The sequence below is a fragment of the Furipterus horrens genome, unplaced genomic scaffold (assembly GCF_987537825.1).
Source record: "Furipterus horrens unplaced genomic scaffold, mFurHor1.1.pri manual_scaffold_6, whole genome shotgun sequence".
NCBI lineage: Eukaryota > Metazoa > Chordata > Mammalia > Chiroptera > Furipteridae > Furipterus > Furipterus horrens.
Window position 1 is genome coordinate 18,118,392 of NW_028327176.1, and position 13,822 is coordinate 18,132,213.

Here is a 13,822-nt window from a genome sequence, read left to right on the forward strand (position 1 = left end):
AAGCACTGTGGCACTGATGGCGGGCCTCCTGATTTGGCCGGAGCACAGATACCCACAGGAGCTGCTCCAAGGCAAAAGAGCCCCCAGCTGGTGTGCGACTGAGGCTGACTGCAGGAGACAATTATTGCGGAATAGTGGCTGAAGCACTTTTTCTGGGTTTATCTGGTTTTCGGTGAGTATAACCACCAAATGTAGAGAATTCCCAATGAGGTATTCACGCATTCATTCATTAATTCATTAGTTCGGTCATTTGTTCAGCATTTTGAGCATCCGCTGTGTGCTAGACACTAAGGAAGGTGCTGAGGAAGGAAGATGACTATGAGGGAGCCCCTGCCCTGGGGGACCCCACAATCTAATGAGGGGGGCATGTCAGCCACTGCAGTGCCCTGGAGAAACCAAAATTCCGCAAGCCAGGGATTAGGTGATACACTCTGGGAGAGCCACACACACAAGAACTTCATTTTTTCATTGTGAGTTCAAGTGTTAGGAGCTGAGGGGAGGACTAACTGGGCCTTGGGGGTGGGCAAGACCCCCAGGAGAAGCTCTGCAGGGAGGCTGTGTTTGAGGCTGGGCTCTCGGGCTGGGTGGGCACTGGCCAGGCTGGGAGTGCAGGGAGGGCCTGGCGAGGACTCCCATAGTCGGGGGCTGCAGAAGTACATGGGACAAGTGAAAGGGCCTCTCCTGGACCCTCAAGGATGGTCCCCGCTCAGAGGATCTCGTGCACAGCTCTGACGAGTTGAGTTTGTCCTGAGCAAGGGGGAGGCCGCAGGCCGCATCTGTGGTTTTGATGCAGCTTCTAGCACATGAAGGGGAAGGGGATGAGGTGAGGTGGCAGGGGGCCAGGGGAGAAGTGAGGGAGGCAAAGCTGGTTGGCAGTTTGAGCTACTGTCCACGATGACCTTCTTCTCCTCCAGCCTCCAAGAGCGACCCTCGGCCTGCCACTTGATTGGAGACTGCCTTTGAGTGGTGCACACGTGCCTCCTTGAGTGCCTGGGTGAGGTCCCCTTTTTTTTGTACCCTGCAATCCGGGCACCAGTCACATCAGCTCAATGAGATGGAACAGAGTGCCAGTCCAGAGAACACACGCTGGTACCTGGCAGCGGATGAGACGGCTCCATAGCCGTGAAAACTCCTCTCGGTCAAGCTGCCCGTTCACTTTCAGCTGCTGGGAGTTAAGGGTTAACCAGTCCAGGTGCAGTGAGCTGAGGGGCTGCAGGTCCGCCCCACAAGACCTCGGTCCACCAGCTAGTGACACGGTCAGTCCAACATTGCCTGGATGGGGACATGGCCTCATGTGGGCTGGCTCCCGCTGCATCTGAAAGGGACCTGGCTTAGGTTTACATTACAAGGGAAAACAGAGGGTTGGAAGGAGGAAAAGGTCCTGAGAAAGGGGGCAAACATCTCTTGTATTCAGGGGAAGAGAGAGGCCAAAACACAGCCTTCTCCAGCTGGAGTGGAGCTCCTGGCAGGGGACAGTGGGCAGGAGCCTGAGGGGGCACGGTGACTCCTGAAGCAGCCTGAGAAGTGACTGTGGGACAGTTGTGCGTGCAAATGGATGGAAGTCATGTCATGTATGAAAGCCAGCCCTGGTCACTCCATACGATGGGTTTTGTGAGAACTAATGAAAAGAATGGGTCTCTGAGGACCTGGAGGGTGAACAGGAGGGAAGGTAGGGAAGCCCTGTCTGCTTTGCAGGGGAAATGACTCCCCTGGGTTACCTGCCCCAGGCTGGGGGGCTGCTGTGGCCGTTTCAATTCATCTGAGGAGATGCGCAGTGTCTCCTAGCGATTCCAAACCACTGCAGGCAGAGACAGGGCCTGATTTATGATTTTACCAAGAAGCCCTCTTGTTGGACAGTGACGGGCTTCAGAGTCCCAATCAAGTCTTGTTAAGAATGAAAGAGCAGGGAACTGTCTTGCTTCTGGAGACAGCCCACTTTGAGCGAAGGGTTACAAGTAGAAGCTGGGGTTATGCACACATGGAGCTAATCGTTCCTGTCCATCAGGGGATGGGGCCAAATGGCTCATCAGAGAGTGAAGCCAGGCTAGGAGGCTAGGGACCTGGGTTTGAGTCCTAGCTCTGCCACTGTGGCCCTGGAACTTGGACAAGTCACTGAACACCCCCAACCTCCATCTCCCCATCTGTACATGAGGGTACAACTGCAGTATAGACTAAGGATTCTCTACAAGTTCCAGTGATTATTATCTTCATTTGGAGGTTATTGAGTAAGATATTTAAATAATGAAGGCTCTTGCAGTGGCAAGAGAAGGAAGGGGTGGAACGGTTTCCACTTCTGCTACAGGAGGCAGAAATCCAGGCACAAATTCTGACTAGCTGTGTGATCTGGGCAAATTGCTCAGTCTCTCTGAACCCGTTTCCATTGCGTGGTGATACTTATCACAGGGGCTGTGACAGAATTACAAGGAAAAAACCATATATACACCCGTATAGTTCTTGGTATACAGTAGTTGTGGATAGATGGTAACTACTATCATTGTTGCTGTGGTTATTCCAGAGAGTTAGGGAGTTAGTCTAGAATTGACAGAAACCTAGGCCCTTTGGTGAGCTCTTAAAAGTAAGAAGAAGAGAGAATACTGAGAGTAAAGTGTTCTCTGACACCCTAATCAGACTCTTGGGGAAGCCCACAGAGCAGATAGGGAAGGGGTGGGAGGTGACTGCAAAGGATACATCCATCAGCGCCACGATGCTCCGACACTCGTCCAGAGAGAATGTGTCCCCTGGAAGTCCTGAGATGGGCAAGAACAGGAGAGACTGAAATGTCAGGGATGGTGATGTTGGACTGGCTTGGCAGTGGGGATGAAGTTGGGGACAGCAGGTCCTTACCTTTCAGGAATTCCTGGTTGAGAAGGCTCTGGAGCTGGGTGGCCTCAATGTATGGTCCCTGGTCCAAACAAGGGAGGAACGCAGGCATCATTCAGTGCCCAGGAGCTGAGGGGCACCCTTGCTTGGCTGCGTGAAAGCACTCAGATTTCTGGTCTCAGTTCCCACCCAGTGCCCATCTCCCTGTTGTCATGAAGCCTTTCCTGATGGCCCCAGGCCATGTGAGAACTCCCTCCCCCGCACATCTGTCGTGCTGATTACTCCTGACATTTGATACCTTGTGTGGGTTCCTTGCATTTATCTCTTCATTCATTATTGGACTGAACACAACATTTGCTTCCTCCCCACCATGCTTGGCACTTGGGAGCCCCTCAGGAAGAGTATTGCTGAATGAACCAATTCAGCCCTGTAGGTGTGTCACACTATCTGCTTTCAGAAAGAAACTAAGAAAATATGACTATTGAACGTGTGTGTGTGTGTGTGTGTGTGTGTGTGTGTGTGTGTGTGGTGAGGAGGGAATGAAAATGCTGGGAATCTGGGCTCAGAGAAGCTGCTCTCATAGAGCACATTATTTATCATTAGTCTTCGCAGACACTGAATCAGAAAGGGAGACATCATGGTTTTCCTTGGACTAAAAACAGGAAGCAATTGAGGTTAAGGGAAGAGAAACATGTTTTTTCTGGCCTGAACTTCTGGAGGCATTAACTGGGGATGTTGAGCGGCTTTACGGGCAGTGTCTTCCATGATGACTTTACAGAAAAGAAGAGCAGTTCTATATGTGGCCATTTTTTACATCTGCCTGGTAAAAGCTGAGGGGACAATATGACATCAACACCCTGGAAAAGCTTTTTCATGGGGGAAGGATTTGGAGTGAGGTCTCTCAGCAGGCGGCTTTGTAGAGCGGCACTAGCTCAGGTGGAAGAAGGTGCCTTTTTGGGGTCTTCTGAGAACCAGCACCCCATAGATAACAAACATGCTGTCCCCAAGGTCATCCCTCCAGTGTCTCATGGGTCAGTTATGTCAGGGAAGTTGGTGCCATATGCCCACAATCAACTGAGTGTTTTCTTCAAAAGAATCATGGTGCCTGGCTTTGCAGAGCAGTTGGCATGTTGGTGACAAATTCTAATCAACAAGAATGCAAGCATGGATCATAGCCCCTTCCTCTGCATGTCTGACAACCTCCTGACACAGCCCTTGACCGGGACCCTGGACCCAGTAATCACCAACATGTCTGAGGGGATGAAGAAAGGAATGGAAATGAAGTTTGCCTCAACAAATTTCCAAAGAATTGCTCTGTCCCTACAGCCTCAACGCAAGATCCCTGAGGACTAACACTGCATTCCCAAAGCTTATTGTGGTACTTGGAATGTCCTAGGTATTTGGGACGTGTTTGCCAACTGAATAAATGATGGATGGATGGATGGACCTGGCCTATCCTAGAGGCCAACTGTGCCCTTGCTTGCCCACAGGCAGCCACTGGGTTATAGCACCATTACCACTACCGTGGCCAATGAAGGGGACTCGTGGGAGTGGTAGCAGTACTATCAGGTCCCTGTGTTCATTTAAGGCTAGTTAAATGGATACAAGAGATCAGGAGAAAGGACACAGTGGTGCATAGACAAATGTTTGGCTTTCAACTTTTCTTGAAGGGAACAACCTCTGAGTATACTTTGAAGGTTGTGCAGAATGATGCTGGGTTGGTCCCATTCAAGGATGCCCAGGTGAGGGATGAGAAGGGGCTGGAGTCCAGTCTGGGTTCTACTTCCTGGCCGCACACCTTGGCACCATGCTGCATCTGTGCCTCCTTTCTACAAAGGCCCCATATGGGCTGCAGTGACCCGCTATGAAAGACATTTAGTTGTTGTTTGGAAAAGTCCTAATTAGGGAATCTGTGTCATTTGTCATCTCACAAATTATACTTTTTATTTCAGATGTGCAGGTTCATAGACTATGTTGAGGATTTTGCCACCCGCTTGGTCTCAGGTATCCTAATCAGGTCCTGCTGATCACCTTGGGCAGTGACCTGAGCTTGGGCATCTGCTCCAGAGGAGCTAATCAGTCTTCATTCAATGCAAATTGATTGAGCACCTTTTCTGTGCCAATGGCAGTGATAGGTCTTGGGGACAAGAAATGCATATGATGTCATCCCTGTCTTCAGGAGTTCATAGACTGAGACAATCATCTTGTATCAAGTGAAGAGCCTTTTGAATCAGCCCAGATGTGGACCTGAATCCTGGGGGCATATTGATTTCAAGGAGGTCCCTACTGAGCTGCTCCTTGCCACACGTACCCTGCATGCCCAGCCATGTCTCTCATTTCTCCTTGTGTTCTCCTCTGAGCCCAGGCTACCTGAATAATTTCCCTTCAGGCTGCCTCCTAGTCACCACTGCCCCATCAGCTGTCCAAATGCCTGGCATCCTTCCTGTCCTTGGCCTCTGCCTGGCCCAAGGCTGGCCCCATGCCTACGATCATCTGTATTGCTTTCCACACCAACATGATTATTAATTGTAAAGAGCCCATTGTGCAGAGCCCTTGGCAGCTGTTTTTTATCCTGACAAGTCAAGGAGTTCTTTATAACAGTTTATAAAACCATTAAGAAAATCCCCTGTGGACATAGGTGACTTGCTTGGCAGAAAGAGCCCCGTTCGTGTGTTCTACAGCTGGCCAGCTCCCGGGAGGAATGCTGCCAAGGTCAGTGGGAGCTGGCCGAGTGGGAGAAGGAAAGATTTCAAGCAGTGTTGCCAATTGCTTGTTTAAAGATTTAAAAAGCACGCACACACCCCATAATGAGTCCCCCTTCCAAACTCTACTTTCCATCCCAGATGTCACCCAGGTATGGTGTCCCTTCTCTCCAGGGTTTGGTAGTTCAATCCATTCTGGAGATGTCACTTTTCCTCTCTAAATTCTGATAAAAGCCTGGGGGAGTTTGCTTCTATCTGGCCCGTCTGCCACCTGTCCCAAGGCAAGTACCATACCTGCTGAGCGTATTTGTAGAAAATGCTTTTTTGGGAGCCATTTTCTGGAAGGCTTGCCTGGATCAAAGGGAGAACAGCCAGCATCAAATTTCTGGGGAAACAAGGCATCTGTCTGGTTCTGAGATCCTTGCAAGGAGGGCACAACCACCCCCCACTTGGGTCTGAGACAGAGGCTTCATCCAGCACTCGGGTACAACCTTTAGGGGAGTGGGAAAATGGAAGCTTGTGCAAAGAAGATGGCTGGGTCCGGCCTGGCCTTGGAGGCCCGGTCTTCTCCCGTCTGCCCTGCCCCTTTGAGCCACCATTGGCCCATTATGGTGCTTCTGTTTTCACTGATCAGTGGTGAGGCAAGAAAGAAGATCGAAGCTCTTGAAGACAGCATGTGGCCAATGAAACCTACCAACTACCTTGCCACACACCTACCTTCAGTGCTCTGAGGTTGAAATTGCTGTCCAGGTTCCTAGAAAATCGGGGGGGACAGTGTGACAAGAATGACCAGCTCACTATTCAAAAGAGGCTTGCATATGGAGGACACCCTGGGGGGTATTTATGCCAAGGACCTGAGTGGAGAGCCCTCAGCCCAGCCGAATGTGAAGCGGGCAGCATGACAGTTAGCAGACAGATGAGCATCATGACCATGTGTCCAGTGTTTTGGAGCATCTGGTCCTTAACCATTCAGTAAGTGGTTTCTTTCACAACCAGATATGTGTGTACAGAACCCGCATTGCCAGGATGACAGATAAGCTTTGCCTCATGTTCCAACTCTGACTGGTGGCACAGTGGCTCTCAGGCATGCTGGACTGATAAGGCTTCATCCATGCTCCACTGTAAAGACTGCCATGGTTATAAAGATGTCTGCCTCAGGTCCAAGAGGGGATGAGGTGCCCAGTCTTGACCGCTGACCCTCCACAATGTGTTTTTATAAAATTAGGTAGAGTTTTTATTTAGAATCCCAGAGGTCCTTACCTGTCGGTATTTGGCATTTTCAGGAAGATGCGGAGCAAGAACTCAACTGCTTCTTTGTGCACAGACACAGCCACCACATAGGTCCCTGGGCTCAGAGTGAAGCACTTTGTGAGACTGTATTTGCTTTTAGTCACTTCGCCCTTGTCAGCGCTTCTGAACTGGGAAAAAAAGGTGGGTGGCAATCTCTCCCGGAAGTGCTGAAACTGGAGGAACAATGGTGATGGTGAGAAGGGCCCCGTGTGCACATGTCCCTGCCACCAGGAGACACCTCCCAGACCTCTCTCCATTTACCAAAACAGGCCCTAGAAAGGGAGACCCAAAATGCAATAGGGTTTAGACTGCTATTTAATATAGATGCCAGCACTACAGTGAATACCAAGGAATATGACCCCCAGCTTTACCTCATGAAATCTAACAGCATCCTAGTTTCTGGGTTTACTTCTCTGCTTACATATAAAGAATTCTGTAAAAACTAGTGAGATTGTTTTCACATTGAATTACTCTGTGAACCCCCAAAGCCCCTCCCATCCCGCACTTGTTGCAAAGCTGCGCCTGGGTTGCCACAGTGCTGCTGAGTCGGGCTCCTTCCACTTCCTCCACTTCACATTTCCATCGGAGCCCTGGAATTTCTTCTCATTGGAGAATAATAGGCCCTGATCATTTTCCTTTTATTTCAATATTTTCTTAGAGATAAAACAATAAATTTAATGCAGTTCCTATTACTGGGTGTCACATACATATTACATAATAAAAACCCCTTACTAAATAAATTTTCCCCAACACAGTCAAGCATGGGGATTCCATTTAGAATAGTTATGCTGCATGAAATGATTATTTGTGAGCTCTGCCTTGGGAAAAACAGGGAGCAGGGAAGAGTTTTTGTTTTTTTGTTTTTTTCCGGAGGGGCTGCGGACAGGCCTGGGCTACAAGATGAGACAGGAGCTAGGCCACTGTCCCAGGAATTCAGCAGTGTTCTGGGTGGAGTCTCCTATGAGATTCTGTGGGCATTCACAGCAGCCTCAGTGAGGCTGGAGCCTGACTTGCTTGTTGAGCACCGCTGGCGAAAGCAATGAGGAGAGCAGTTCTTCTCCAGGGAGTCCGCACTGACCTGCGGCTGTGCGTATGGCTGTGTGTGTGTGTGTGTGTGTGTGTGTGTGTGTGCACACATGTACACTGTGGGCATCATGCTCCCTCTAATCTCCAAGATAAGGTCTCCCTGCTCTCCCGTCCTCCTCCTCCCCCCAGGTCCACATTGCCCTGTCCAGGCTCCTGATCCTGCAGAACTTGCTCAATGGTAGCGGAAGTGTGAGTGTGCAGGTGGGCATGACAGGGGCTCTTAGTTCAGCGCTCAGAGAACCCAGCATCAAATCAACACAGGGCTAGTCACCAGTCACAGAGACTCGACCCTGTAGTTCCAGGGATGCGGCTTGTGCCTTTTCCTGGATCAAGTTCCCACCCCATCCCCCAGCTCCAGAAACTAGAACACGGACTTGTTCCTTGCACCTGAGTACGTCCCTTGAAGCCTGTCCAGAAATTCCACTTCTCTGCCTGGGGTGCCGGGAATCAGAGTCAGGTCCTAAACCCAGCTCCTGGCTGGACCACTACAGTGAGAGACAAGCCCCCTGGCCGCTTGCTTTGTGTTCCGGCCCTGCTCAGAGACGCCCTGTTCTGGCCTCTGTTTACCTGTTAGGACACACCTGGGAGACCTGGAGGGGCTTTCCTGGACCTGCCGACCTGATACTGTCACTACCTATTGGCTGTGGCTACATCCTTCTCCCCCACCCCCCTTCCATCCTCAGCCCCCAGGCACGTGCACCCCTGGCAGTAACAGTACTGCAGACTCCACATCCATTCAGAAGGTCTGAGTGCCTGGGAGCTAGGTTTTCCAAACTCCATCTGCCCTTCTCCATCTTTACTCATATGTTAAGCCACCTTTCACCAATGCCGAGCCAGAATATCTGCTTCGGACCAGTGGCAATTTGGTTGTAAGAGGAGCAAGAGGATATGCCTTGAAGTTGTATTTGCATAACATGAGTCCTGTTTGTGGTGGACTTAGGGGCTGGCAAAGATCCCCCCAAGGCACCCCCATTAGCCCTGCCTCCCATCCTAAATAAAAAGGAACTGGCTGCATCAGCCTTATCTATTAGAAGGCAAATGCCTGAGGATGATTTCACAGTGGCGGCCCCTCTTGAATGTCAAACCAGAGAACAGCCCATGGGGTCCAACCTTTAGAGAAGCACAGCTAAAATATGTCCCTCATTATCGCAGCTGTTACGGGATTTAGTAAGGCTGAATTTGCAGCCCCGAGCAGTGTCAAGGCCAGGGCTGTTGAACACTTTGCTGATGGACAGCAACAGAAGCCCAGTGAGGAAGTTGGGAGCCATACCTGAGCGTCGACCTGTGGGGAAGAAGAAGAAAGGCAGGTTCAGGAACCCAAACGAATGCGCAAAGGCAAGCAGATCCCCACAGCTGGGCTCAGGGCCCTGCATTCCTTCTTTGTGTGTGGGCCAGCCTGTTCCCTGGCACACTCAGGCATGAACAGGGACCATTGCACACTCTCAGGGTGGAGCTGTGAAAACAGAAGCCAAACACATGAAGGGGAAGGACATGGAGGAGGGGAAGAAGGTGCCTGAGAGCAGGAGACTCATCCTGTGTCAGCTCAGCCAGCTGTCATTACTTGTCACAGCAAGGATGAAAAACCTGGCAGGAAAGCGAGGTGTTGATGGGGCCTGGAGGTAAGACAGAACCTGGACCAAATGTAAATTCTCCAACATCAGAGCTCCAATGAGATGTAAACGTCTTTTGTCCCATCCATCCACTGTGACATGTGATGAGAATCTGTTCCAGGCTCCCTGGGGCTCGTAGAGAGGGGATGTGTGCACTTGGATGGGGAAGTACCTACGTTCCCCTCTTTCCATGTGGCAGAAGGAAGCACTGAGCACGCAGACCATTTTTAAGCCCAGTGTGCAAAGCACTCTGTAGTGTACGAGATTGTCACAGTGATCCCACCAGCAGACGCTGGGCTCCTTATTTTAGGGATGTGGAAACTGCCCCAACAGACTAAGCAGCAGAGGTGGAAATAAAGAAGTGGTGTGGCTTCCTGTGTAATTAAGACCCACCACCCGGCAGAGGTTGGCATAGCTGGCAGGGGTTTCAGTTCTTTTCCACTGCTGCTCCTGGGCCCCACTTATGAGTACAAACCACTTGATTTGCCCAGGCTGACTTCTCTGCAGGACTGAGCTGGAAGGGAGATGGGGAGTCCCAGCCTGGGGGAGGAGCTTTTAGGCGAAGATGAAATGGCTGTCCACCCTTGCGCATTGATTTCATGCAACTAGGAAGTGGAAATGTGCTCAGAGAGAGCAGAACCCAAAGGATTCTCCTTCTAGAGCCAGAATTGTTTTCCTTCGGGCTGTGAGCATCACCAGAAAGGCAAATAAACGCTTAAGTCCTGCCGAGCGCCCTGGACCTGAGCCCAGAAGTAATGGTACCAAGCAGACACTGCACCTCCTAGCTGCACATTGGGCAGGCCATTCTCGCTCTCAGCTTCGGCTTCCACATTGATAAAAGTGGGGATACTAGGGTTTTTGAGACAATAAATGTGGACACGCTTGCAACTCTGAAGTACTACATCAGAGGACTTAATAACATGAACTACAACCAGCACACAGGACTGTTTTGCCGTAGACAGAGCCCTGCCTGCCCATGTTTCGGCTAAGACCTATGGTTGTGAATGTTCTTAGTCTCACTGAACAGAAACTGAGATTCCTATGGATGATGGAATCAGAGCTCCAGCCATAGAGGTGATGGATGTGTTTGATGGCTTGGGGAACATTTGGTGCCCAGTCCCTAGTTCTGCCATTAACTCTGACCATGTCACTTTACCCCACTGGGCCTCAGTTTCTTCAGCTTTAATGTGAAGAGAGGGGATCCCAGCATTTGATGGTTGCATGAACTTCCTTATCCAAGTTATTGCAGAGGCTGTGGGGTGTACAATTGAAGAACCATTCACTTTATCTTTGGGATACATTAAATTATTTGGGGAAGGAGGGGGAAGCAGAATTATTAGGTTTCCTTTTGTAACTCTCATTTTAAATGGCGTTCTAGAAAACAAATTCCCTGATTACCTACTCACAGTTGGAGTATGTGCAGGCTAACAGGCAGGAGAAATGCCCCTCCCTCACCTGCCCCACGGCTGAAAAGCTGGTTGAGAGTGCCATGAAGGGGAGGGGAGGAAAACCTGGCCTTGCAAGTCAGCCACTGAGCTACAGCAGGACTTTGGTCTAAACATAAGAGAAAACCATACCTCCTGGCTTTATACTCTTTTCCTGAAACTTCTCCCAAAGTTTGTCTAAGGATTCTCAAGCTTTCATTCCACACGCATCACCCAGAGAGCTCACTGCGATGCAGATTTCCAGACTCTGTCTGTGGGGATTCAGATTCAGAAGGCTTGGGGGGTCCCAGGAATCTGCACTGTTACAACAGCTGATCTCCGACCAGATTACATTTCCAGTAACCAGCCTGAGAGCCTGCAGCGCACCAGAAAATACTGACTGGAGCCGGAGGTGTGTCCCATCGCCAAGGCTAATCTCTCTGTCTCAGTCAGATTTTCCTGCAGAGTTGGACCAGATGACCGCTATGGCCCCTTTGGGTTTTATCTCCAAGGCTGTGGTTTAGTGACATCTCCTAGCCTGATTGACTGCTCTCTCTCCACAAGGTAGATATGAATGTCCCGAAAGGGCAAAGTCAGAAGCAGGTCACCTTACCTTGAACATGTGGAAGTTTAGTGGAAATTTGTCATCATTCGCCTTTAAATTTTGTGGCATGATGTTGACAGTCACGACAACATTGTTGCCTTCTATGCTCTCTGGCACAGAGAAGATGTACTGTGTGTCCCTCTGAAGTCTTCCTGCAAGAGAGAAAAAGAGCTGTTACTGGAGCTCAGCTCAGCTTCCTGGGACTCCAGGTGGGGCCATGTCCAGTTCAGGGAGCCCTGGGTGGAGGGGTTAGAAATGCCGGATTTGGGGGAACGTAAGGCCTGGGTCCCACTCCCCACAGTTACTGGCTATGGAACAAGCTTCTTTATTTTGTAAGCCTCTGTCTCCTCTTTTTAAAAGCAAGGAGGAGGAGTATATTCATCACTTGGTGAAAATGTTTCTTAAACTATAAAAATGAGGGCAGGAAGGAGTGAAGAACCTGGAGGCTGAAAAGAAGGATACCCTGGGGGATGGGGTCACCTAGCAAACCATCCAAGACAGGCAGGTCCCAAGGAGAGGGAATACACATGTCTAGGTGCAAACACACACATGGACTCATGCACACACATGTTGTTTACACAGCTTCCCCTATCAAGGGTCTGTAAGCGTCCTTAGGCTCATCTTCACAGGGAGCTATTTCCCTCATCCTTGTCACACACCAGGATTGGGAGGCACAGTGAGAATGTGGACGCTCTCAAGGCCACATATGATTTATTTCAGGGGAGCCCAAGGACAGGTTCTGAGGGTCTTCATCTGGGGTCTCAGCACAACCCTGCAAGACCTACCAACCAGGGGGCAGGAATGTTCTCCCTGGTGTCCGGGTGGTGCTTGTGGTTTCTAGGGGATCACCACTTCCACTGTTAACATGTGGGGAGGCTGAGAACAGAGACCAGCTCTATTCCCAGAGTCACAAAGCCAGTATGTGGCAAGGACAAGGGTTTAACCCATCCCTGACTTAGTCCAGTGTTATTTCCATGCTCCCCCACCTTCCTGGAAATTACCGAAGAGCAGTGACCCTGTTCTGCTCCTAGGAGTGGGTGGAGGCTAGCATTAGGACAGTGGAGGAGAATAAGGAAGCAGGGAGGCCCATTTGAGAATTTCCTGCCCACACCCACTAGCAACCATTTCCCGTGGAGAGCTACAGCTGTCCCTTTAGACTGACAAATTCCTCTCCGTCCAGAATCAAGAGCCACTGAGACCTGAAGCCAGCACGGGGCTAGGGCTGGCGGCTTTCCATCTGGCAGAATCGCTACCAATGTCATCACTACCTGTGGCACTTCCTGGAGTCGCACGGCTCTTAAACGTCATTTGGGACCATCTTTCCTGGGACGTGTTTCCATGGTCCAGGCTGACTGGGAATTGGTTACACACATAGAGGCAGGAGAAGTGCTCTTGGAAATCTCGACATGACATCCTGTTAAAGGTACATACACATCACTTAATGAGCACTGCTTTTGTCCCCAGGGTGGGGGTTCCCATCACGTCACTGTACCTTTGCCTGTCCGCTACCGTATTCACTGACTCACCACTGTCCTACTCAAAGACAGAGCCTCGTTTTCATCTGGGTCAACTGCTGTCAAGTACACTTCTATTTCTCCTAGTGGTTGGGAGGACGAGGACAGTCAAATTGTGGGCTGTGCATGTCACTTGACAAGGGCTTTACCATTGAGTACTGTCTCCTCGACCAACTGATCAAATTGTGTCTGCTTGTGGCCTGGGGATGACTGCCAGTCTCTCTCCGCTATGAGTCCTTCACGTGGCGAGTAAACTCGCCATTTCCTAGGGCTCTTTGCCAATTTCATTGCTGAGCTGTTTTTTTGTTTTGTTTTGTTGTTGCTTGTTTTTTTAATCAGAATAAAAATAATGCAACACCTAAAATCGCACCTCATGCTGGGATGAAAGGAGCTACCAGGAATATTTTTCCTTCTAATTTAATTTGTTCTTCTAATTCTTAATTACTTAGACTCAGCTTCCTTTCCCCCTATGTTCAATTTCATTTAAACTGTCACCCTCAGAGAAATGTCCATCTCATCCTTTAAGATGAGAGCATATGGCCAGAAGTATGTTTTCAAAACACCTAGTCCTACCTAGCTGCTGGGTGAGGACGGCATTGCCTCACCGAGAACTCTAGACTCAGGCCGGGGAGAGGAACCCAGCTTACTCTTCTGGAATTCAGCTCCAAGCTCCCAACAAGAGGCATGGAAGACACAGGCATGAAAACCATGCATCCCAGCTCCCAGGAAACTTGGTTTCAAAGCTTTGGTGCCAATATTTCCCTTTACCATT

The 13,822-nt window shown here is 50.0% G+C and overlaps 1 protein-coding gene across 3 annotated transcripts in view; it reads right to left on the minus strand.

Annotated features, from left to right (window-relative positions):
- The window catches only part of CAPN13 (calpain 13), a 79,389-nt gene that overhangs the window by 12,949 nt on the left and 52,618 nt on the right, over positions 1 to 13,822 (minus strand). For all 3 annotated transcript variants that reach the window (XM_090280200.1, XM_090280201.1, XM_090280202.1), the window contains 9 exons: positions 12,805 to 12,950; positions 11,546 to 11,688; positions 9,169 to 9,180; positions 6,783 to 6,985; positions 6,240 to 6,276; positions 5,817 to 5,873; positions 2,845 to 2,902; positions 2,689 to 2,747; positions 1,094 to 1,162 (listed from right to left, as the gene is read on the minus strand). In XM_090280200.1, the coding sequence (XP_090136326.1) occupies positions 1,094 to 1,162; positions 2,689 to 2,747; positions 2,845 to 2,902; positions 5,817 to 5,873; positions 6,240 to 6,276; positions 6,783 to 6,985; positions 9,169 to 9,180; positions 11,546 to 11,688; positions 12,805 to 12,950 (784 nt within the window). The remainder of the gene's footprint in view (positions 1 to 1,093; positions 1,163 to 2,688; positions 2,748 to 2,844; positions 2,903 to 5,816; positions 5,874 to 6,239; positions 6,277 to 6,782; positions 6,986 to 9,168; positions 9,181 to 11,545; positions 11,689 to 12,804; positions 12,951 to 13,822) is intronic.